Source organism: Anser brachyrhynchus, assembly GCF_964034855.1.
Source record: "Anser brachyrhynchus genome assembly, chromosome: 3".
Taxonomy (NCBI): domain Eukaryota; kingdom Metazoa; phylum Chordata; class Aves; order Anseriformes; family Anatidae; genus Anser; species Anser brachyrhynchus.
In genome coordinates, this window is record NC_137696.1 from 93,089,743 (window position 1) to 93,113,448 (window position 23,706).

At 35.7% G+C, this 23,706-nt stretch overlaps 1 protein-coding gene across 8 annotated transcripts in view; it reads left to right on the forward strand.

Annotated features, from left to right (window-relative positions):
- The window catches only part of COL12A1 (collagen type XII alpha 1 chain), a 97,518-nt gene that overhangs the window by 41,073 nt on the left and 32,739 nt on the right, over positions 1-23,706 (forward strand). For all 8 annotated transcript variants that reach the window (XM_080584496.1, XM_080584492.1, XM_080584497.1 and 5 more), the window contains 27 exons: positions 404-553; positions 637-756; positions 1,348-1,512; positions 1,708-1,854; positions 2,432-2,571; positions 3,538-3,667; positions 4,717-4,862; positions 5,128-5,257; positions 6,077-6,216; positions 7,028-7,157; positions 8,514-8,653; positions 8,766-8,898; positions 9,003-9,029; positions 9,338-9,480; positions 12,364-12,493; positions 13,397-13,536; positions 14,823-14,952; positions 15,451-15,593; positions 16,644-16,773; positions 17,410-17,552; positions 19,184-19,313; positions 19,510-19,629; positions 20,248-20,394; positions 21,215-21,331; positions 21,777-21,923; positions 22,385-22,459; positions 23,008-23,147. In XM_080584496.1, coding sequence (XP_080440622.1) covers positions 404-553; positions 637-756; positions 1,348-1,512; positions 1,708-1,854; positions 2,432-2,571; positions 3,538-3,667; positions 4,717-4,862; positions 5,128-5,257; positions 6,077-6,216; positions 7,028-7,157; positions 8,514-8,653; positions 8,766-8,898; positions 9,003-9,029; positions 9,338-9,480; positions 12,364-12,493; positions 13,397-13,536; positions 14,823-14,952; positions 15,451-15,593; positions 16,644-16,773; positions 17,410-17,552; positions 19,184-19,313; positions 19,510-19,629; positions 20,248-20,394; positions 21,215-21,331; positions 21,777-21,923; positions 22,385-22,459; positions 23,008-23,147 — 3,533 coding nt within the window. The remainder of the gene's footprint in view (positions 1-403; positions 554-636; positions 757-1,347; positions 1,513-1,707; positions 1,855-2,431; positions 2,572-3,537; positions 3,668-4,716; positions 4,863-5,127; positions 5,258-6,076; positions 6,217-7,027; positions 7,158-8,513; positions 8,654-8,765; positions 8,899-9,002; positions 9,030-9,337; positions 9,481-12,363; positions 12,494-13,396; positions 13,537-14,822; positions 14,953-15,450; positions 15,594-16,643; positions 16,774-17,409; positions 17,553-19,183; positions 19,314-19,509; positions 19,630-20,247; positions 20,395-21,214; positions 21,332-21,776; positions 21,924-22,384; positions 22,460-23,007; positions 23,148-23,706) is intronic.

Sequence of the window (23,706 nt, forward strand, 5' to 3'; positions counted from 1 at the left end):
TGTCAGTGGTTAGCTCAGTAGTCCTTTGGAAATGCTCTGAAGCAGTTTATGAAATCTCTGAAAGATGGTTATCAGCCATCTTTAAAGACCGAAATAGATACTGACATGACAATAGGGAAGAGCACTGGCCCTGACATTTTAGAAGGCTTATTTCTAAAAGGAAATGTACATGAAAAAATTTATACAGCTTTTGCCATGGAACTAGTGACTAGTGTGAATAACGTTCACAAATAGGTCATACTTGACAGAGTGCCAGTGAATAAAACTAGAGCTATTTTGGAAACTAACTCATGACATATGTCATATAAAAGAGGATTGGGAAAGAAAGCTGTCATGCTAAGGCTATATTTTTCTGGTTGAAATCTATCATGCTAAGGTTATATTTTTCTGGTTGACATGGCAGGTTTAGAATGTAGAACCAGAGCAGAAGCTGATATCGTGCTGCTGGTGGATGGCTCATGGAGTATTGGGCGGCCAAATTTTAAAACTGTCAGGAACTTCATAGCCCGTATCGTTGAAGTTTTTGATATTGGTCCTGACAAAGTACAGATTGGTAAGTCGTCATATGTCAGAGAGAAAATGAGGCATAGTTGCTGCATAGCTACATAATAACTGAGTAAAAATGGCTTTTTCCAGGTCTTGCGCAATATAGTGGAGATCCAAGGACAGAATGGAATCTGAATGCTTACCGAACAAAACAAGCTTTGTTAGAGGCTGTAGCCAACTTACCATACAAAGGAGGCAATACTCTAACAGGTATGTCACACCACTAGGATTTTCGTTAAGCTCCATGAAAAGAATTCTAGTAGATGACCCTGGAATTGTGTAGGGGGCTCAAATTCATCCATGATGAAAGGGCCTTATAGTTCTCTCCAGTATGGTTGGAAGAGAATGGGCCTATGTATATGCATACATATGTATATGTATGTGGACATATGTAAGTGTACATGGAAATGTATTCTTAGTGGAAATTTGGAGAAAGAGAGAAGGAAAGAACTTGGGTGATGAAGAGCTTGGGTTATTGTTGAGCATATGAGAAGAAGAAAAGGTAGTTCCGTGTCAGGGTTGTCATTAAAGCAAGGTGACCCAAAAGGGAGGCTAGAGTGGATCATACAGGAGCGTGATGCGTAGGAGGTAAGAGATTATAGACCTTCAAAGGGCTGAAATAGTGTCAGTTGCTGTTAAGCGTACATGACGGACCACAACTAGATAATGAGTGCCTCTTGAAGTGGTAAATTGTGGAATGATGTTTTCAGAGTGAAATCACTAGGATGAAATGCTAGCCTTTATCATGACTGTATGTTGAAACAGTTTATAGTGATGGTTGCCCTCTTTGTGTCATGCTAGGAATGGCCTTGGATTTCATCTTAAAAAACAACTTCAGGCAAGATGCAGGCTTACGGCCCAGAGCTCGCAAAATTGGTGTTCTCATTACTGATGGCAAATCACAAGATGATGTAGTCACCCCTTCAAGAAGACTCAGAGATGAGGGAGTGGAACTTTATGCAATTGGTAAGTATTACATGAAGAGGTTGCCTGAGCAAATTTCCTCCCACCCCTCTGCTAAGAGTATAGAGAAGTGGAAACACTAAAGTACCTGAAAAGGGTACTTACATTCAAAGAGTGTGTTTAAGGGCTTATGTTCATAGTGTTATGTTTCATAGTTGTCATTTCTAACAAGTTTTGTTTTCATGTCTTCTATGTAAGGTATTAAAAATGCAGACGAAAATGAATTGAAGCAGATTGCAACGGATCCAGATGACATCCATGCTTACAATGTTGCAGATTTCTCCTTCCTGGCTAGCATAGTTGAGGATGTAACCACGAATCTGTGTAACAGTGTGAAAGGTCCAGGTACATCACATTTTCAGTCTAGTTCATCCTTCTTCCATCTATGTGCTTGTGATGCTAATTCCTTTTTATTACTTACTGGGAACACTGCGTAGCCCTGGGCTGTTTTTTCAGCTGCTAGTGTGAGGAAGTTGTGCAGACCACCTGGACTACCCTGTAGGGATTCTTCCTTTCATTTAAACAATGACTGTGTTATACCTAACACAGCATGACATGGCTGGACGTGCCTGCCTTTTTTCCCAGAGTCAGGAAGTACGTTTCTCAGCGTTACCTTTTTGCTCAGTGTGGCAGGTTCTTTGATGATTCTCATCCAATAAAGAAACTTTTAGCAACCCTACTGTTTTTAAGTATTAATGTCTGACAGCTCAAAAGCAAAGCCTGGCATGGAAAAACAGTAATGTTAGCTGATGGTACTCCAAGGAAACACTGGAGTCTTTTTTTTTTTTGATTTTTTTTTTCCCTAAGCTATTTTTTGTCTTGTTCTAGTTTGTTTTCAGTTGTCAGTTTCTGACATTTTCATGTTGTTGATTCCTGATGACTTAAGATAAATTAATACATTTTTAACTTTTTCCACGTGTAGGTGATTTGCCACCTCCCTCTAACCTAGTTATTTCAGAAGTGACACCTCGTTCTTTCCGTCTGAGATGGAGTCCACCTCCTGAGAGTGTTGATAGATATAGAGTTGAATATTACCCTACCACTGGAGGTCCCCCTCAACAGGTTTGTACTGAATGTTTCTCTCTGAGATTGGCCACAATAACATTGGAATTCCACATTACAGTAACATCATTCTAAAGTTTTTGTTCATTAGGGTCTGTACAGTATAGGAGAAAATGAAAAAAAAAGGCTTCCAAGGTCAAGAATTTCAATAAATGGTAAACAAAATTCCAAAAAATAGGAGCATAAAGATGGCTTTGGTTGTTTTAAAATTATTAATCCAGGAGTAAAATGTATTTATTAAAAAGAGTTTACTGATATTTCCAGTAATTCCTTTCTGTTCGTATTCCATTATCCTATATCAGTTTAAATAAGTCTGTAGTAGGATTTTTCTGAGCATATTCACAAGTAAGCTCACTGTCCTTTTAATACATTTTCTTGTTAAAAAAAAAAAAAAAAGAGTGAACTCGGAATGTACCATCTCTGAATGTAGCTTTTAAATCTTAACTCAAATTTGACTCATGGTGAGTTTAATCTTAGTAAAACATGACCTCAGGATTTGACTTCTGATTTGGGTTGGAACAATCATTCCAGTGCATATGGACTTTACAGCTTGACTGCTTGCTGGCATTGCTATTCTGCAAGGTGTTGCTAGTGGCATGTACTGTAATAACCTGGATTATCCTGGATGCTTGAAATATTTTTCCAGGTGGTAACATATAGTGATGGCACTTTCTTTATGTTGCTGAATAATGTAAAAATGTACATCATGTGTGAAAGCAGGGTGCAGAGTGAATGATGCTAGCTACATCCAGTCGTGTTGAAAACAAGTCTGCTTGAGCATTCCCTACAGCTTGCTTTGCAAAAATAATGTTATACTGTAAGATAAAATATGTAGAAGATTAACACTATAGTGATTTTCAGTTCCATACCATTGACTTCTGAAGAGTTTCACAAGGAATTATTTTTCTCTTAGAGACAGGTTTACATTTGTTATACAGTTGTTAACATTCATTCTCTTTTATGTAGTTTTATGTAAGTAGGATGGAAACTACAACAGTTCTGAAAGATCTGAAACCTGAAACAGAATATGTTGTTAACGTGTTTTCAGTGGTAGAAGATGAAAGCAGTGAACCTCTAATCGGCAGTGAAACAACATGTAAGTTATAATTGTGATGTGAATAACATAAGAACCAATTTGATATGAGGAGAACTTTTCAAAAGAACTTTTAGCACTGTGGGCTTTATTTTTAGAGGAAACAAAATTTTTAATTTCAATGGTCAGATTGTGTTACCCTGGTTGTTGAGATCTTGTCTGGAAAGCTGTAGCAAAGAGAAATTGCAGTGTGGAAAAAATGTTTGTTCCAACTTCATTCTGGGCTCATAAAGCACAGGGGTATACACCTTCTTAGACTAGAGCAATAGCAATGAATTACAAGGCAGAGTTTATAAACTATAGAAATTTGGTCAGATAGAAACCTGTAGTCCTTCATTTCCATATTAGATAACTAATTCCTGCTACTAGCAGACAGAATACTATATGAAATTCATTCTGATTTTATCAGATTAATTAAAAGTATGTTCAACACAATAAAATCACTTCTGTGAGACACAGCCATTATGTTTTTACTGTCAGCTGTCTACAGGATTGATTTAGGTGGATTCTGTGCTGAATGCAACATAGGGTGACTTTCCTCCCTGTTCAAGAATATTGAATGCTAGTGTCTCATTTCAATTCTGTCATTGTTTTGCATTAGCCTTGTCATAAATCCCTAAAGAAGCTACATGATTTTCATAAAGTCTGTGATAATTTTTGATATTTATTCGATAATTTGAGAAATATAGAAAAAGAAAGTATATAAAATCTTTTTAGAAGTGCAGATCTCAAAGTAGTCATGTACTGTTTCATATTAGATCATTCATGCGAGTTAATGTTGCTTTTTAGAATATTCAAGTATTCCAGTGCAGACCTGTAAGATAGTTTTTTAACTGTGTGTGTAGCAAATCTATAGCACATTCAAAATGTGATGACAATTACTTCATTCTTAAATTAAGCACCATTTAAAATACTACTACTTGTAGATGACTTTTCTACTGCCTGTAATGTACCCCAATACCCATGCACAATATTTTCTGTGATATACTGTGATGTGAAATATGAAAAGTGAAAAAGGTGAAAAAAATTAATATATATTTTTTATATGACAGTGCCAATGTCTTCAGTTAGAAACCTGTATGTTTATGACATTGGATCAACTTCTATGCGAGTGAGATGGGAACCTGTCAATGGAGCTACAGGTTACTTGTTAACATATGAACCAGTGAATGCCACAGTCCCAGCCACAGAGAAAGAGGTAAGAGAATTTGTCTTCACCTCTTGTACTCTACCAAAATAATAAGAAAAACCAATTTTCTTGATATATCATAATAACCAAAAGAGGCTGATATGTAGCACTCAAAGTGCAGTGATTACTGGGTTATTGTATACAATGACATCAGACAGGAAGCTGTAAATATACTGTGAATCTCACAAAATTCCCTTGAGGTTAAATCATTGCTTGCTCTTCTGCCTTTGCTTTCTTCAGTTTTTAAACATGGTGTGTTATTTTTCATGTACAGATGCGTGTTGGACCATCAGTGAATGAGGTTCAGCTGGTAGACCTCATCCCCAATACTGAGTACACTTTAACAGCTCATGTATTGTTTGGTGATATCACCAGTGACCCACTCACCTCCCAGGAAGTGACATGTATGTACATCTTGATTTTTGCTTTGTTGTTATTGCTTCAGCAGAATTTACCTTTCATTTTATTTCGTGCAACAGTTTTTATATATTCTGTTTTATTTAGAAGACCATCTTATCCATATTTTATGCATTTTATACCACTCTCACATTTCCAAAAGATCTTATGGGCAATTTCAATGAAAAGGTACCTACTATTAAAAGAGGAACCTTTTCTTTTTTCCTTCAGTAATGAAGGAAGTTATAGTGTTATAGTGTTTTTAAAAAGGACTCAGTCTTGCTTGCATTTAGAAACCTTGTTCTCAAATTCAGACATTCTCTAAAATACAGAAAATGTAATGCCTCCCCAAATATTAATAAAATTGGAAAAGTTAGGTAAGAAGGAAACATGCCATACAAAGGGAAAAATCATCTAACCATGGCTTAAACATAGCTTACCTTTCCTTAAACATCTTTCCTTAAACATTTCCTACTGCCAGAGGAATGTTTCTGGGCTAGATGCACTCTATATGGTAATCTTCATGTTCTTGAAAAATGTTAAGCCCATACATGAAACTGTACATGAAAAGTTAAGTTTTTAAGCTCTGTTACTTCTGTATTGTGCTCATAATTTACAAATATGAAGCTACTTGTTTATAGCTGTTTTGCTTATTGCTGGGACAATATGTTCTTAAGCTGTCTCAGATAATGGCCTGAGCAATGAACTTCATGTAAAATTATTGCCTCCATTTCAATGCAATATATGAAAATACTTAATGACTGCTGAGAGACCTGTGCCTCTGCTGTGAATAGCATTTTCACTTACTACCGTCATTATTTTTACAGTACCTTTGCCTGGACCAAGAGGCTTAACAATTAGGGATGTTACTCACAGCAGCATGAATGTCCTCTGGGATCCTGCTCCAGGGAAGGTTCGAAAATATATCCTAAGATACAAAGTAGCTGATGAAGCTGACATAAAGGAGGTAAGCAAAAGGAATGTTTTTGCAAGTACTTGGTGGTTTTCTTTTGAGGAGCTAGCTTATTAAATAAATAGTAAAAGCAATGTAGCAAGCCAGCATTAAGAACAGAGAACATCAGTTCCTGGAATTTGCAGTCAGGAAAGGGTACTGATGTCTTGGAAGCTGAATAAACTTGAGATGGATTTCTTCTTTCTTTCCCTCCTCCTTCTCCTCTTAAAGAAAGGAAAAAAAAGCTCAAACTGATTGGAGAATTATTCTGTGCTTTGATAAATAGCCATTTCTTCTCTCTGCTTAAGTGTTACCTTGCCAAGCTTTTAGAATTAGAACACGATTGCAGAATAAAGGTATGTTAGCCCCTCTGCCTACTGGCAGCTCATGGGTGAGCATTGTTAGAGATGTCTTTCTTACAGTTACGTGCAAACATTCCATAATTTTACTGCTGGACATGAATATAACTCTTTGAGGTTTAAATGTGTTTTTCTAAATGAATGAGAATTTTCTGTTAATTTTCTAAGTGAATGAGAATTTCTGAAAATTCTGTATCCTCATTTCCAAATCGAATTAAGCAGTGAAAGAGTTACAAAAAGTTTACTGGTATCTGAGAGAATACTCTTTGCAAGGACGGCTAGTGGATAGAACTCAATATTCAGATGTAAATGTATGGCAACAAATGACAAAATTTAGCATAGAATACTTTTCTATTTCTATTCTAATACTTTCCTATTTTTTAGTACAGGGATTTCTAACATTTGATCAAATGCAGAATCAGAAACAGAATAATTTTAAACACTTAAGTCACTATTTTTATTCTTAGGTGGAAATTGACAGACTCAAAACCAGCACCACTCTTTCTGACCTTTCCTCCCAAAGACTGTATAATGTAAAAGTTGTTGCTGTGTATGATGAAGGGGAATCTCTACCAATAGTTGCAGAAGCTGTCACTCGTAAGTTTTCCTAACAACCCTTCTTTTAGTTATTTTAACGTTATATTCTATTTCAGTATGTTGCAATATATTACTAAGTTAAGGTGGAAACATAATTTCATCTGTCTGAGAAATATTTTGTTTGTAGCATTATTTGCAATATAATAATCCCCAGAAATCTCAGATGAGTTGTATTTTACTACAGTGAACACTGAAACTGGTCTGCAATGAGGAGGCAGAGCAGCAACTGAAGCATAATTATTGACATTAAGATGCTGAAGGAGGAATGTAAAGGTAGAATTAGAGAACGCAGAGGAAAGGGCTTGCAAGTCTATACAGTTCTTTGATATCTAGGAAAGCAAGTGAGAATCTGGGACATATATTAGGGGCTTAAAGAGATGTGATCTTTCTTCTGGTACCAGAGAGTTTTTATAGCATGAAATGGTAAATCAGCCTGTACTTTTAGAGATGTTATTCAGGGAATCATAAAGGTGACTCTTCAGTAATAACAACAGAACAAGAAAATCATATTGCACAGAGTGTAAGAGCAGATATCCATGTAAGAGACATGTCCAACTAAAAAGAAAAAGCTGACATCAGGGAAGCCCTCATCCTGATCTAATCTTATGATTTAAGAACACAGTTAAAATGAAGAGCTAGAATAGAAATAAGCAATGTTACCTTATCACTGGCCATCACTCTGATGTGAAAAGAAAGAAAAATGCTCTCATTTGAAGCCTGGTGTTTTTAAAAATATTTTTGAGTTGTTGTTGTTGTTGTTTTGCTTGCTTTTGTGTGAGCCTGTGGTTTGTAGCTGTGGTTTTGTCTGAATGTGTAAAGAGAAAGAGGAAAAATCAGCCAAAATAATTGTTTTTAGTTTAATTATTTGGTTTTACCTCTTTACTCATTTCTTTCCAGTAGCTATAACATTTTGCCTTCTTAACTTACAGTTAACCTCAGTGAACTTTTTCTAAGACAATCTTGTAATTCAGTCATGACTTATTTGGTTTATATAAGGAATGTTAAGATCTGGAAGAAACTCATGCAGGACCTCAATGTCTGTATGTGGGAGTTCGTAATTACCCCTTCTAACTCCAAAATGTAAGAGCTAGGACTTTGTTTGTTGTGAGTAGGTGTGTGAGTTTTTCTGAGGTCATTAGAGCAGTTTTATCAGGTGACGACCTGTTGATGTGAGATTATGAAGGACAATTTGCTTAGAGTAGGTGGGCTCAGTTATACCACAGTATTTTACTGTACTCATTTGAAGCACGGTAAGTAAGGTCTGAATCATCTACATAATCTTCTAAATTCTTTGTCTGAGTAGTTCCTTGGCTTACCTTTATTTTGTAGTTACATTGTTTCCTTTTCTCACAATAGAGCCTGTGCCAGCACCAGTCAATCTCAGAATCACAGATGTAACAAAGCACAGTTTCAGAGGAACTTGGGATCATGGAGCTCCAGATGTCTCTCTATATAGAATAACCTGGGGACCCTATGGAAGATCAGAAAAACAGGAGGTAAGAATAGTCACCATAAGATTTTGGGGGCAGTCTCTCAGAGGGCATATTTTAAATCTATCTATCTATCTTATCTATCTATTTATCTATCTATTTATTATTTCCCCACAAGACCATCTTAAATGGGGATGACAACAGTCTGGTCTTTGAAAATCTGGATCCAGATACATTGTATGAAGTCTCAGTTACTGCCATCTATCCTGATGAATCAGAAAGCGATGACCTGATTGGCAGTGAACGAACATGTAAGTAATTACAGGGTATCTGCATATTATTATTGATATTTGTTAAATCAGAAAGCATACACATACAAGAATACTGAACACTCTTTTTTTTTTTTTTTTTCTAGTACCCTTGGTACCTATAACCACACCAGGTAAGAATCTGAATTTCCGGGTATGTTATTATTAAAGAAAACTCATAGCTACCTTTTTTTCTAAACCGAGAAGAATGTTGACATTAAAAAGCTGAGATCATTTAATAAACAGCATTGTGTATTTGGAAGAATACTAAACATTAGATTACCACATGTTTATTATTTTACAAACATTACAGTTTATGTTGTCTTGTTCTTAATACATTCTGCTCTTGGTCAGGCATTCATGCAGCCCTAAAAGTATGAATGAAGTGTTTGCTCCTGCTTTTTGCTTGAATTAAATATTTATTTTTCACTACCTTTCTCAGCCCCAAAGAGTGGCCCACGAAACCTTCAGGTATACAATGCAACGTCACACAGTTTGACTGTAAAGTGGGATCCTGCCAGTGGTCGAGTACAGAGATACAAGATCATTTACCAGCCTATCAGTGGAGATGGCCCTGAACAGTCGGTAACTAATTTTGAATTACTGTAGTTATTATAAGGTAGTTCTACAAATTAATGTGTTAGAAGAATTTATTTACAAAGCACAACTACGTATTAATCACCTTTTAGGTGAAGACACATTTGTAGTAGGTAAGTATATATTCCTACCTTTTTCTTTCTCCCCTTTCAAATCTGAGATAGACATTCTCTAGGGAGCAAAAAAACCCATAACTTTAGATACAGCCCCTTAAAAAAAAACATATAGTCTATAGATATAACTAGAATATAGTTACAGTCTGTTGAGGAATAAATCATTCAGCACATAAGAATACAAGTTACAGATATGCAGGTACATAGTTACCTCAACAGTCAAGAATATGAACTACCGTGACTACTTCCATAGTACAGTGTTCGTCATGTTTTTTTTTTTATACTGTGATTTGTGTGTTATTAGAGGCACTTTGCCTTGGAACATACTGTGGGCAGTTGAGAATTGCATGGTATCCTTTCTTACCACGCTGGGGAGAGAATAACCCCCAAGAAGTCTTCGCGGCGAACATGAGTCCATGGGAAACATGTGCTAGGGAATAGTTTAAGGTTGAGTGTCTTTTAATATGATTGAGCAGCTGTAATGATAGGGAGAGCCAGTACTGTGTGATTAGCCAGCTTTCCCTGTATCATCAGCAAGAATTGTGATGAGTGCCCATGGTCCATGCAACACCACTTGGGAATGTTAATTCAGTCAGCCTGTTTATTAGAAACAAGCGCTACTTAAAAATGCCCTCTTCTGCAGTGGGAAGCTGTTGTGGTTACTGACACATGACTCAGAGTCTCAGATGAAAACCATACACATTTAGCTTGTTCCTGTAATCAGAGATCACCATGTTCAGAAGCGTATCTAGGAATGTTTTGGATACTTATGCACCCATTTCTACTTTCTTCTGAACAACATGCATTTCAGCTAAAGTAATTTTTTTGAATGAGTTGAATGAGTTTAGTTGAGAAATCATTAAAAGAATAAGAAGCAGCAGCAAGGTGAATTCATATTTTTGCTCGTACTGGAGTGAAAAAAAAGAATTATGGGCATTCTGTGGAAATTTGTGCAGTGACAAAGGATGGACTTAATTAATCGTAATGGACGTAATTATTCACAACTGGATAAAATCCAGGAGTGGCAGCTGGAGAAGACTCCATTTTTTGAGAAAAGCATGCTCTGTTCACAGCATATTAATGTCTGCAAATAATTCTCAGTCATAGGATAGTAATTACTTACTTTTTTGTCACTGTGATATTTTGATTAAACTGCTGTGGTTGGGTCCCTAGGACTGTCCCACTGAAATAGACAAAATGGAATTTCTAGAAGGTCTTTACTGCTCTTTAAGACTGTTCTGACATCTAATGGCCTTGGCATCAGGAGAGACCACCACAGATGGTTTGAAGACAACTCTCCAAAAACTGCACATCAAACTGTGGAGGCCATTGTGATCATTTAGGGACAGATTTTGAAAGGCAAATAGATATGAAACTATGGAGGCAGCCACAATAGGATGCTAAAAGCATTTATGGTTTGAATTGTGTTTTGGACACTTCAGTACAAATCAAAAGTTTCCTTGTAAATTAAAATTATTCTATGAAATATGAAGATGAGTAAGTTCCTGCTTGTTTTCACTTCATCAGCATAAGATCTTATGACAACATACACATATGAATTGAGTAGGCTTTGAAAATAAGCAGGTAGTCTTAAAAGTTAAAAAGATGCTCTAGAGTAAGTGCACTTTTCACACAATTAAAAACACAAAATCTCAAAATTCCCAGATGCCAGAGATCTGAATATTATTTGTAATGTACTGCAAATCTTTTCCTTGGTGGAGATTGTTGGAACAGGATTATATATACCCCCTCTGAGAACTGGAGCACCTGTCCTGTGAAGAAAGGCTAAGAAAGTTGGGGTTGTTAGCCCACAGATTAAAGTCTGTGGGGAGACCTTATAGCAGCCTTCCAGTATTTAATGGGAGCCTTCAGGAAAGCCGGGGACGGACTCTTCGTCAGGGAGTGTAAGACAATGGGTAATGGCTTTAAACTAAAAGAGTGTGGATTTAGATTAGGTGTAAGGAAGACATTTTTTACTCAGAGAGTGGTTAGAACTCTGGAACTGGTTGCCCAGAGAAGCTGTGGGTGTCCCATCCCTGGAAGTGTTTAAGGCCAGTTTGGCTGGGGCTTTGAGAAACTTGGCCTGGTGGAAGGTGTCCCTGCCCATGGTAAGGGGGTGGAATGAGATGATCTTTAAGGTCCCTTCCAACCCAAACCATTCTGTGATTCTACATTAAGGAAAAATTGAAATGAAAGATGTATAATGATTTTAGACTCTTAAAAAGGATGTATTAGAAACAGAAGCATCGTGTTATAAACTGCATGAAATCAAGGATTGACAATGTCAGTAAAATGTTATATTAGAGATCTGCAGGGTATTGTTATGTATTCCATGCTTGCCTTCTACCTGAGAGTGGAGCATAATAAGGACACTTCACAGTCTGTCAAAATGAATAAAAGACTCTCATTGATTTCAATATTATGTAGTCAGAGGCAATGTGGAGAAACAGCTCTGTTCTGGCACAGAACAGACAGTTGATATGTGATTGTGGTTACATGCAAGTTTGGAGGTCTTAAAGAATACTGGCTTTGTGTTGCTGGACTCTGTCTGAACTTTTAAAGATAAATATGAATATGTATGAAAATATGATTATTGTTCAATGCCTACTGTCAGCTTCCATCCCAAGAGGATTGCACCATATGATATACCATAGTGTTTTCCACTCAGCATCAAATGATTACGTTGTTCATTATTGCAGTAAGCATAAAAACAGCAGCATGAAAAGCACTTTAATCTTTTCCTTTTGTTTTACTGCAGACTATGGTAGGTGGGCGGCAGAACAGTGTAGTGATACAGAAGCTGCAGCCTGACACACCATACGCTATCACTGTGTCCTCAATGTATGCAGATGGTGAAGGGGGGCGAATGACAGGACGAGGCAGAACCAGTAAGTAACTTTTTGTGATCTTCTTGTTAGGTGTGAAACAAATTTGATGTATTGCTTTTCAGATTAGATGAGAAAATATTTCTGTGGTGAAATGCATCATGTCTATTTGTTATTTGTCCTTCGGTGGATTTCAAGTATCTAAACTAATTAAGATGGCCTATCAGTCTACTGCCTAAAGAGAAATCCTAGGCCACTAATTTTAGACTTCTGAAAGCTGAGAGAAACCCTAATGCTACCATTGAACTTCTTCCTCACTTTAATCTGTTTAATTGTCTCCTTATGTCACAATTTAACAAAAACCTTCAAGCATCTGAAGGCATATGACTCTCACATGTGTGCTGTTAGGTGTAAGTTTACTATTTTCTTGTGAGCACCTTCCATTTGGAGGCTGGCCTTTACAGAATGCAATTGGAGACTGTACTATTTTATGTTAATAATACTGTTTTGGTCCTTCTGTGGAAAGCACTGAGTGATTTGCTACCAGAGGCACTTCAGGCATAAAAACCAATTCCCTATTTTTTCAATTACTTAATTAATTGCATATTTAAATTATCTATTTATTAATAGATTTATTAATTAATTTGTACTTTATTTTTGAACCTGCTTTGGAAGGTCAAACATAGCAATGTGCTTGGAGACAAGTGAGGAAAACAATCCTAATGAACTCATGCTATAATTCTGAAATAATGTCCAGAAAGAAACTTTTTTTACTGTATTTAGCATTCTTTATGCTGTTGGGTGGGTCTGTTTTGTTCTGGCTGATGAATACAAGTAACATTTAACACGAACTATTCAACCTGCTTTTAAAAAACTTCCTAATAATACATTGCATGGGCGTGATCTGATAGCACAGGGTGAGAGAATGTGGCCCCACATTTCTGACAGCTCATTGATCTGTTTCAGAACCTCTCACTACTGTGAAGAATGTGCTAGTTTATGACCCAACCACCAGTACTCTGAATGTTCGATGGGATCATGCAGAAGGAAATCCTCGCCAGTACAAAGTGTTTTATGGGCCTACAGCTGGAGGTGCAGAAGAAATGGTAAACCCTTCTGTGGATCTCACTAACTGTCTTAAATAAATTGCAGCCCATGGTGGTAGTGAGAGGAATCCTGTGGACTGAAGTGTGTCTTGTTTGTCAACACACTGGCATTTTCTTTTTGTATCTACCCTGAAGCAAATGCAGAATACCCCCATGAAAGTCAGTTATTCTCATTTGTAATACTGATATTTGATTTTATGTATTTGACCTTAACATGGAGATTTAATACCACACACATTATTTGTTTGTTTATTCTTAGGGCAGTATGTGTGAGCATAAAGCTGATTTCAGGGTATACAAAAGGCTGTAAAGTCAGACCTTATTTCTACCCATTTTTACTACTAAGAAGTCATGTGGCAGTAGTCAGTCATTTGGGATGATATTTTTGAAAGCAGAAAAATCCACATGGGTGGATTCTAATCTTCTAAAATTACTTAATTACTAATGAGCTAAAACAATCTTGAAAATAGGATTTGATCACACTTGTTGCAGGTTGGGAAAATATTATTCTTTCCCACTTGTGTTTCATTTTCCACATCTGCACAAGTTGATGTGCCAGTGAAATAAGGAAGACATGAATTACTCTTATTTCAACAGCATGCACAGAGCTACTGAAAAAAAGTATTCCTAAATGCCATGGAATTTTACTTACAACATGAGGTGCTCATTACTTCTTGTCATTATCATGTTGTAGTGTTATGTAATGCTGATTTTGAAAGTGACTTAATGACTCTTGAACTGCTAAATAATACTCATTAAAAAGATCACTGTAGATTCTTTTTACTGATAATAGTAGAACAGGATCAAAAGTGAAAGTCAGCTATAAGCGGTTGTACAGGAGAGCATAGGACTTAATGACCATTGTCCAAGACAGAATCTTCCTGAAGGCCAATTCTAGAAGGTAATGTGAACTCTATTACCTCAAATGTCAACAACTTTCTTCTGTCATAAAGATTTTATCACACCCAGTCTACAAATGAGATATGGTGGAGGTGGTGATTTTTAAAGGAGGGGAAATTGCAATCTACTATTCTGGATTGTGAGGTTACTGCTATATTCAGCAATAAAAATATATATATAATTTGAAAATCTCTTGGGTTAAATCAGATCTAGGTTGATGTTAATAGGCCTGCCTATGTTAATTGCAGTATATGTTCCCTTGTGGGCTAGTAATCATGCATAGAATAATCTAAAATAAATATCAGCAGTAATGGAGATACAAAAAGCTGAACTTTTTGCATTTTCATGTAAATGTTATGCCTCTGTATTTCTTTTTAAATTTGTAGACCACAGTACCCGGCAATACAAACTATGTCGTCCTGAGAACTCTTGAACCCAACACACCTTACACTGTAACTGTGGTTCCAGTTTTTCCAGAAGGGGATGGTGGACGTACGTCTGACACCGGAAGAACTTGTAAGTAAAACAGTCCTTTTAAATTAAATATTGGGATTTTTGTTTAGTGTCTCAAATCATTAGAAATTGAAGACTTCTAATTAATTTGTATCAATTACAGATTTTTTTCCCAAGCTAAAACTTTGTTTACCTGCATGTTTATGGTTGTAGCTCTGTAACTTATTCTTTTTCATTGGAGACTTTCAGTTCATTTATCTCAGGCAAGTTAAACTCTTATGTTGTGAAGCTAACTTATTGTTTACTTACACACAACAGTAAAATTTCAATTCTAGTGCCAGTAGCTGCCCTGCTGCCTGGCAGGGATGCTTTTAAAGATTAATAACTAAGATTCTTAGCTTCATAGAAGGGTAAATAAATAATGTTAGGGTAACACAAATCATGTGTTTATCTTCGTCTGCTGTATTTCTCAGCTTATTTTGAGCACTGTTGAAAATTTAAGTAGAACTAGAACTTATGTAAGCAGCTTTGTAAACTTAATTTTAATTATCCTTGACCTAGTGGAGAGAGGAACACCAAGAAACATTCAAGTTTACAATCCCACACCAAACAGCATGAATGTCCGTTGGGAACCTGCTCCAGGTCCAGTACAGCAATACAGAATTAATTACTCTTCACTATCTGGCCCAAGGCCATCAGAATCTGTAAGTAATTTAGTTTTTATACTATTCCTTAAAAGTGTGTGGAGGATATTGCTTCCTTCAATGAGTGTAGAACAATAACAATAAACATAGGCCAACTGTCCGCCTAGGATTGTCCCTCCTGAAAATACTGTGCCTATAGAAATTAAGTATATTGTAAACAAAAGCTTAATTTGGTGAAATGAAAAAAAAAAAAGAAAGAGATAAGACTGTCACACTTAAAGCTGATTAATGAGTATCCTTTATTTTACTGCAGGTAAAGATGAGTTAAAATCTTTATTTTATAAAGTCAGAAGGAAACAATATTTATTAGGAAATGTTTAAATATGAAACCAGATGCCAACTTTATATGATATTACTACTGAATCATCTCTTTACCCCAAATCATTAGTGCTTAAATAGGACTGGGTGAGCAGTGAAGTCTGCATAGGGGTAAAAATTTGCCCTCCAGATGTGAAGTAAGAGTTCTTGGATTGGTGTAGAAATGGGTGCAGTTTTAGATATAGGCCTGTGAATATACTCACATAAAATGTGCACCCATATTGTACATAAATATGTTTTTGTGTAAGGAATAATAAGAATTTTTAACGAGTCATTTGTATCTGTAAAGTGTAACTGCATAGTACTTTACGCATGAGCAGGAACCTGTCAATTAGAAAATGACCTTTACATGTCAGGAAACCATGATAGAATTTGCATTTTTTGTTTTTGGTTCCTGAATTTTCTTTTTTTTTTTTTTCCTTCTTTCCTTTTTTTTCTTTTTTCTGAACAAATTTAATGTAAAGTATAAGGTAAAACAAAAACGTAACAGAACAAGCTCTCCATTTGCAGAATTAATGCTCCTTATGTATTTATCTTTTTTTTTTAGTAGCACCTGCTGTTGAATTGTTATCAATGTTATTTGGTTATTTTAAACTTGTGTTATTTTTCTTGAAAAATACACATCATGGTCATGTTCCCAATTCTTCTATACGTCATTCAAATTGTTATTCTAAAAAGATATGGTATAAATTGAAGATTTTTTTATGTAGGTGTATTTTCTTTCTGTTTTAGATTGTGGTACCAGGCAACACTCGTGATGTGATGCTGGAGCGCTTGACTCCTGACACTGCTTACTCGATAAACGTTATAGCTCTGTATGCGGATGGAGAAGGAAATCCAAGTCAAGCGCAGGGAAGAACATGTAAGAGGCAGTACTTGTTTTGTGAAATCTATGTCAAGACTGGTGTGTGAGGAATCTATAAAATTGTTACAATCAAAAATAGTGTAAGCCATTCAGTGCAACTCAAAGGTCAAAATGTCTGAATTATGGCTGAAGCAGTTGTAGGCCTCCATTGAAGGGAGCTGTTGCTATATTGCGTGGCAGCTGGAGTACATGCATAATCACCAAACTCGTTTTCACTAGTGAAATAAGTCTAATTTGAATTTATATGTTTAAAAAAGAGCATAAAAATGTTCTTTAAAATGTGTTGAAAGACAAATATCAATTTCTCTTTCTGAAAACAAATAGCACATAAAGATGGCTAGAATTTGTTGTGAACAGAAAAAAAAGTACTTCCTGTTCTGTGTCGTGCTTAATAATTATACAGCAACCTTCTAAAAGTTAATTTGTTTTGCTGAAGAGGCCTAAACACTAAAACCTGTCTTACAACTTAGCTTGCAGAAATGAAGTGTAAAGGAACATCCTATGGCATTCATAGGCCAGCACTCTTTTGCTGTTTCTATGCTTTCTCTATTAAATCCCCATATACATCTAAAACTTGTAGATGTGTTAAGCTGTAGGTGTACTTATGCAGCATTCTGTATTTTTTTTCTTTAGTGCCTCGCAGTGGTCCAAGAAATGTGAGAGTGTTTGATGAGACCACAAACAGCCTTTCTGTACAATGGGACCATGCTGATGGGCCAGTCCAGCAGTACAGAATCATTTATTCACCCACTGTGGGAGATCCTATTGATGAATATGTAAGTTCTGTAATTCTTTAATACGCACCAAGATGTTTTTGGTTGATTGCTTAGGCTACAGAAAAATGAAGATACCCGTTTTACTTTGTAATGCACTTTGGGTGTTTTGTGGGTTCTTTGGTCATTGTTAATTCTGAGAAGCCATGTTTTGTAGAAAACATTTTTTTCCCACAAAATTGCAGAACATGTACAGTTTAATGAACCAAATTCTGTGTAAAATAATGTTAAAGATGTGAGTCAAATCATTAATCAGAAGATTCTGAGCAGAGCCTGTTTCCTGACATTTAGTTAAAAAATTGTGCTACAATGAATAGCCATCCATTACTTCATACTCCATTCATTATGCAGTCAGTGTGCTAACATACAGAATAAACATGTCTGCTTTTCATAGATTGAAGAGAGTTGCCAGAGCTTAATCAGAAAGCAATGGTAAATTTCATTCAGCATCTAACTTGTATTTGTAAGGTTCAGTATGAGTTGTGTTTGTGTTTAATTTCCTGTAGCTTAATGATAGCACAAGTTAATCTGATGTTTATAAAATTATCTGAGTGTTTAGAGCAAAGCCAAATTCAGATCCTATAGAGGGCAATGGTGGAATTTCTGCTGACTGCCACTAGCCAAAATGTAACATGTAGAGCACTATCTGAATGCTGTAACTGCTTATATATTATTGTACAGGGCATGCTGAAAATTCACAGGTTGAAAAATTCCTACTGGACCTGTTATTTAGGACACAACTAATTTTGAACACACATATCTTCTCTGCAGAAAACATTGGAAATTTCATAAAAATAGCAAGTCTGAAACAACTGAATTCTTTTATCAAGTAATAATGGAAAATGTTGACTGGGACATACTTTTGAGATATCTCAAGTTAATTTCTGTAGTTTCAATGCTTTATAGCCCTTTTATGAAGCAGAGTCACTTTTTGGATTATGCCTACCTGTTGATTAGAAGGAAGCAATAGTGCACATCTGCACCAAGAAGTTGAGAAGATTAAGGGTTGCATGACTAGGCAAGCTTTTTCATATCAAAATATTCAGAGCTTCTTTCTCAGAACAACGTGTTTGTGCTGAAGCAGTGATAGCCTGACATGAGGATAATGAAGAGATAGAAAGGAAACTGACAAGTAGTGCGAATGGCTTTGTTTTCCCTCCTTGTTTTAGGAGCTTTATATTCTCTTTTTCTGTCTCCAAACACATCCTCGTGACTTTTTCCTTTCTATAAGGGAGCAGTACTGAAATACTGAAATCTGGGGGAGAAAATGCAGCATCTCAGTCTGACTGTAGAATCACAGAATCATTTAGGTTGGAAAAGATCTTCAAGATATAAGTCCAACATCAACCTAACCTGCTGAGTCCCATCACTAAACTATGTCCCTTTTGAGGGTAGGGACTGAAGAGTCAATTTGATTTATCTTTTTATGTAGGCTTTATAACAGTGCTTTATATTTTAAAATAATGAGTACTAAGAATTGTTCCTAGGCTATAACCCTTAAAATATCCTGAATGACGATCTACAGTGGACATAAAAAACTGTGTCAAAACAAATTTTTAGTTCTACTTATTGTTTTTGTTGATCGGTTACAGTACTGGGAGTTTGTTCACCTCTGTTTCTTTTATATGTTCTAGACCACAGTTCCTGGGATAAGGAATAATGTAATACTCCAACCACTGCAATCAGATACACCATATAAAATAACTGTTGTGGCTGTGTATGAAGATGGTGATGGTGGACAGCTGACTGGAAATGGAAGAACTGGTAATTTATTTTAATATTCATATAGTTTTTAAAGTCTAGGATATATATTCCTTGAGCAGTCCAACGTTGTTAAGGTCTCATTATGTTAATGATGTCTGTTGCATGGTTATTTCCCTACAGAGTCACAATATAAGTTTCTAGAGTTGAAAAAACATCCACTAGTCTAATTAATTATTGTGTTTTTCTTTCTTTTCAGTTGGCCTGCTTCCACCTCAAAATATGTATATAACTGATGAATGGTATACACGATTCAGAGTTTCCTGGGATCCTTCACCATCCCCCGTTCTTGGCTATAAAATTGTATATAAACCCATGGGTAAGAAAGCTTGTTAATTCTGAGTACAGCACTTTCAAAATAGTGAGTAGCTAATGCAAGATCAGAATAAAAGTCATATGTATCATGAAATATTTGTGCTAAAGGATTTATTTCTTTCCTTTTTTAACTCATTTGATGAAAGCTTGTCTTATTATCATTATTTTACAAGAAGAACTACCAAATACAGTGTTTCATACAGAGACTGAATTTTATTGACATTTAATACACAATCTAACCAGTAACTAGATAAAAGCTTGGTTTTCCTGTCTTTCATACTTTTTGTCCTCCTGAGGATATGAACTGGGGTATATGAAATGAGTATTGGACAGATATTTAGGTACTGAGATCCTTTTTAACCTTTGTTTTATATGACAATGAAACAATATACATATCTTTCTACAAATTAAACATGTGTATTGCACAATAGCTTGTAAACCATGCTTATGTTCTGTTTGCAACAGTCTAATATGTTAAAATTAGGTGATTTAAGAAATTAGTGTTTTGTTTTATAAAATAAGATTAACACTTAATGACACATTAAAGAAGGCAGTTAATTCTGTAGCTCAATCATGAATCTTTCTCTCTCTGTATTTTCTTGATAATTCCTTTCAATTAAAGGTTCAAATGATCCCATGGAGGTTTTTGTGGGAGAAGTGACTTCATACACCTTGCATAATCTGTCTCCCAGTACCACTTATGATGTGAATGTTTATGCCCAATATGACTCTGGAATGAGCATACCGTTGACAGATCAAGGCACTACATGTAAGTCAATACAATTTTGTTGTAGTCATGTTAGGTACACATGCTGATCTGAGATAATGTTGATTAAGACAGTATTTTTAAGGCTGGGTGTTAGATGGTCTGAGTATCCTCTCATAGAGAATACTTGTCACCCATCCATGATGTAGTTTTTAGAAACATTAACCTTCAGAACAATAATGGAAATATAGTTTAAAGTAATGACTTGATGGTATAAAATTTTCTAGTCTGCTTCCTAAAATTGTATTTATCAATTTTATTTAGCAATTTTAATTTTAGTTGGGGTCAATCTATAATGCTATAGAATTTAACCATGCTAAGCAGGTCTAGGCTTTTTGCTACTCTGTCTTTTTCTCATGGGAATGTCCAGGCATTGAAACTTCACCTTTTCGGAAGGAGATGATTTTGCTGATGGCCTCCATTAAGAAGCTTCTTAAAATTTCTTCAGTTAAGATGACTCAATCATCCTGAATTTTGTTTACTCAGTACATGCTTTTCATACTGCCATATATATGAGTCAGTTTCCAATTTTTAGAAGTTTCTTATTTTGTAAAGAGCTCCACTTACTTCATGTGAAAATGGATAAAATAAGCTGTTACCCAACATGAGAAAGGTATCAGACTTTGGGCTTTTGTAAATAGCTAGGCTGGGATCTATGGGGCATAAGAAAAAATGAAGAGACTTGACTAGAACTGCTCTTTTCTTCTATAACTCTTTTAAAAAATCAGGTTCTGCTAATGTAAATTTAATTGTGATGTAGTTCTTTCAACATCTATTACGTACTGCTTTCCAGAGAGCAATTTTTCTCTTTCTCTGTTCACAGTATATTTAAATGTCACTGACCTAACAACTTACAAAGTGGGTTGGGATTCTTTCTGTATCCGATGGTCAGCTCACCGGTCAGCAACTTCTTACAGACTAAAGCTGAACCCAGCCGATGGTAAATGCATTTGATTTTTTGCATTTTATGGAAACATAACTGTCTTGTTTCAGTGACAGAACCACTTATTTGGTATGGTGGAAAGCCTCCACCAGAAGTCATGCTGCATTCGATTGAGCTTTAAAGATCTGAACCATCTGTGGTGGTGAAAAATTTGCAAAGAGGAAGTACTGCTTATTATAAAATTAACTTTCAGTAGTGGGAATTTGCTAGTTACCAGGCTTTTTTACATGCACACTGGAATGTAGTTACTCTCCTGTATGTGCCAGGCATCATAATCACTGAATAATCTTGGTCTAGAAAGGCTTTTTCAGGATAAGAATAAGATTGCTGTCCAGTCTATTCCATCCTCCTCTCAAGTATCTAATTTCTAAATTTATTTACACACATATTAAAGGGAAATACCGGATTCTAATTTTCTTTCAATTGGGCTTTGTTTTTACAGGATCCAGAGGACAGGAAATTACAGTCCGTGGATCAGAAACAAGCCATTGTTTTACTGGACTCTCACCAGACACAGAATACAATGCTACCATCTTTGTTCAGACCCCTAACCTTGAGGGACCTCCAGTCTCTCTGAGGGAGCATACAGGTAGGTAATAGACACTGTGAACTGTAAGTTTTGAGTATAGAACTTGTTTCAGTGGTAGAACTTGTCTTGTTTCTAAATGGCTTTCAATACCTCTTTTAAGTTACCTTTCCTCTTTCTGCCAGTGTAATGTTAATTGGAGTTTGAGAGAAAGAGAAATTCTTATGCTCTTCTTCAAAGCAAGTATTTCCTAGCACTTGGATGAAAAAGTGGGTCATCAGAGTGCAATGTTATTCAGCTCATGCAAAGCTTTTCCTCTGTCATAAATGAAATGATGCAGCTTTTTAACATCAACTATAATCTCATTAACTTTGTAGCACTAGAAAATTTTTCTTGGTAATTATGCATTGCTTGGGTTAGTGACAAAAGATTTGAATATTTCTGTGGTAGTGTAGTACATAATCTAGAGTTTTCCTTATATTAAATAATTTATATTGAGCCAGAATATGTTTGTTTTATTTCAGTTTTCAAACCTACAGAGGCACCAACTCCACCGCCTACACCTCCTCCACCTCCCACAATCCCTCCAGCTCGGGATGGTATGTTTACTTGTAGATTTATTCAGTATTTTTACATGGTTGCTTTACTGCCTCAGGGTTTTATTCTATTTTTTATAAGTTTAAATATATTTAAAACTAGCATGGTATTCCAGTGTCTGAAGATTGAGACCAATTTCCTAATTGCATACATTTGCTGATGAGCTTTACTGCAATCTGAAATTTCCTGGTTTAAAACAGCAAGATGCATACCTTTGGGGAAAAAAATATCAAGATATTCTGTAGCTCTGTAGCAAATCTGTGAGCCCACCCCTCAACAGACAATTTGATTTTTATGGTAGCTGCTCAGAAAAAATGTCATTTAAGACACTTGCATTTGATTCTTGAACTCTTCTTCACTTCTTGTACCTTCCTTTGAGAATTTTTAATGTTTTCATGCTGAGCATCAGCCTCATGCCAGGTTGACTGTGTGGTAGTAGAAGTTTGCTGAATATTTGTCATTTTTGAATATTAAATTTTTGAAATAATGCTCTTTATTTCACTGTGCTATGAATGGTATGTTTCAATTATTCTTTTTCTTGGTCTTTCAGTATGCAGAGGTGCCAAAGCAGACATAGTATTTCTGACTGATGCTTCCTGGAGTATTGGTGATGACAACTTCAATAAAGTAGTAAAATTTGTTTTTAATACAGTAGGAGCCTTCGACTTGATTAATCCTGCTGGAATACAGGTAGGTTTGTTTTTTCCATTGGGTAAATTTTAGAAGGAAACTGAAGCTGATGCTGGATTACTAAAGTTAAATTTGATTTTTCCTTTCTTACAGATTGCTGTCAGTTTTCTTTTGTATTTGATAGTTCAATGTGTGTATGGCTGTGCCTTCATTAATTACATTAATAACATTCAGTAATTATATTCAGTGATTATATTCAGTGATATATATACTATATGTACTTAAGGTAAGAGAGTACACCAACTTTTATATGTCCAAATTTGTTGACATTCTGTCACTAGGTACTTTTTGGTATCTCCAAAAAAAATGGATGGGATTTTGTAGAAAGTTTATACCTGCTTGGAAGCAGAGAGTACGTACTATATTAACTGCACCATAGTAAACATTTAATCATACTTATTTAAGATCATATCCCATTTTGTACACAAAGGAAATTGAAAGTGTTGTGTGTACATTGCTATGATGATATCCATGTATGTAAATATGTATGAGGGTACATAATCATACATATACGAAAAATATTTTTCAATTAATGTTTACCATAATGCACATTTCAATT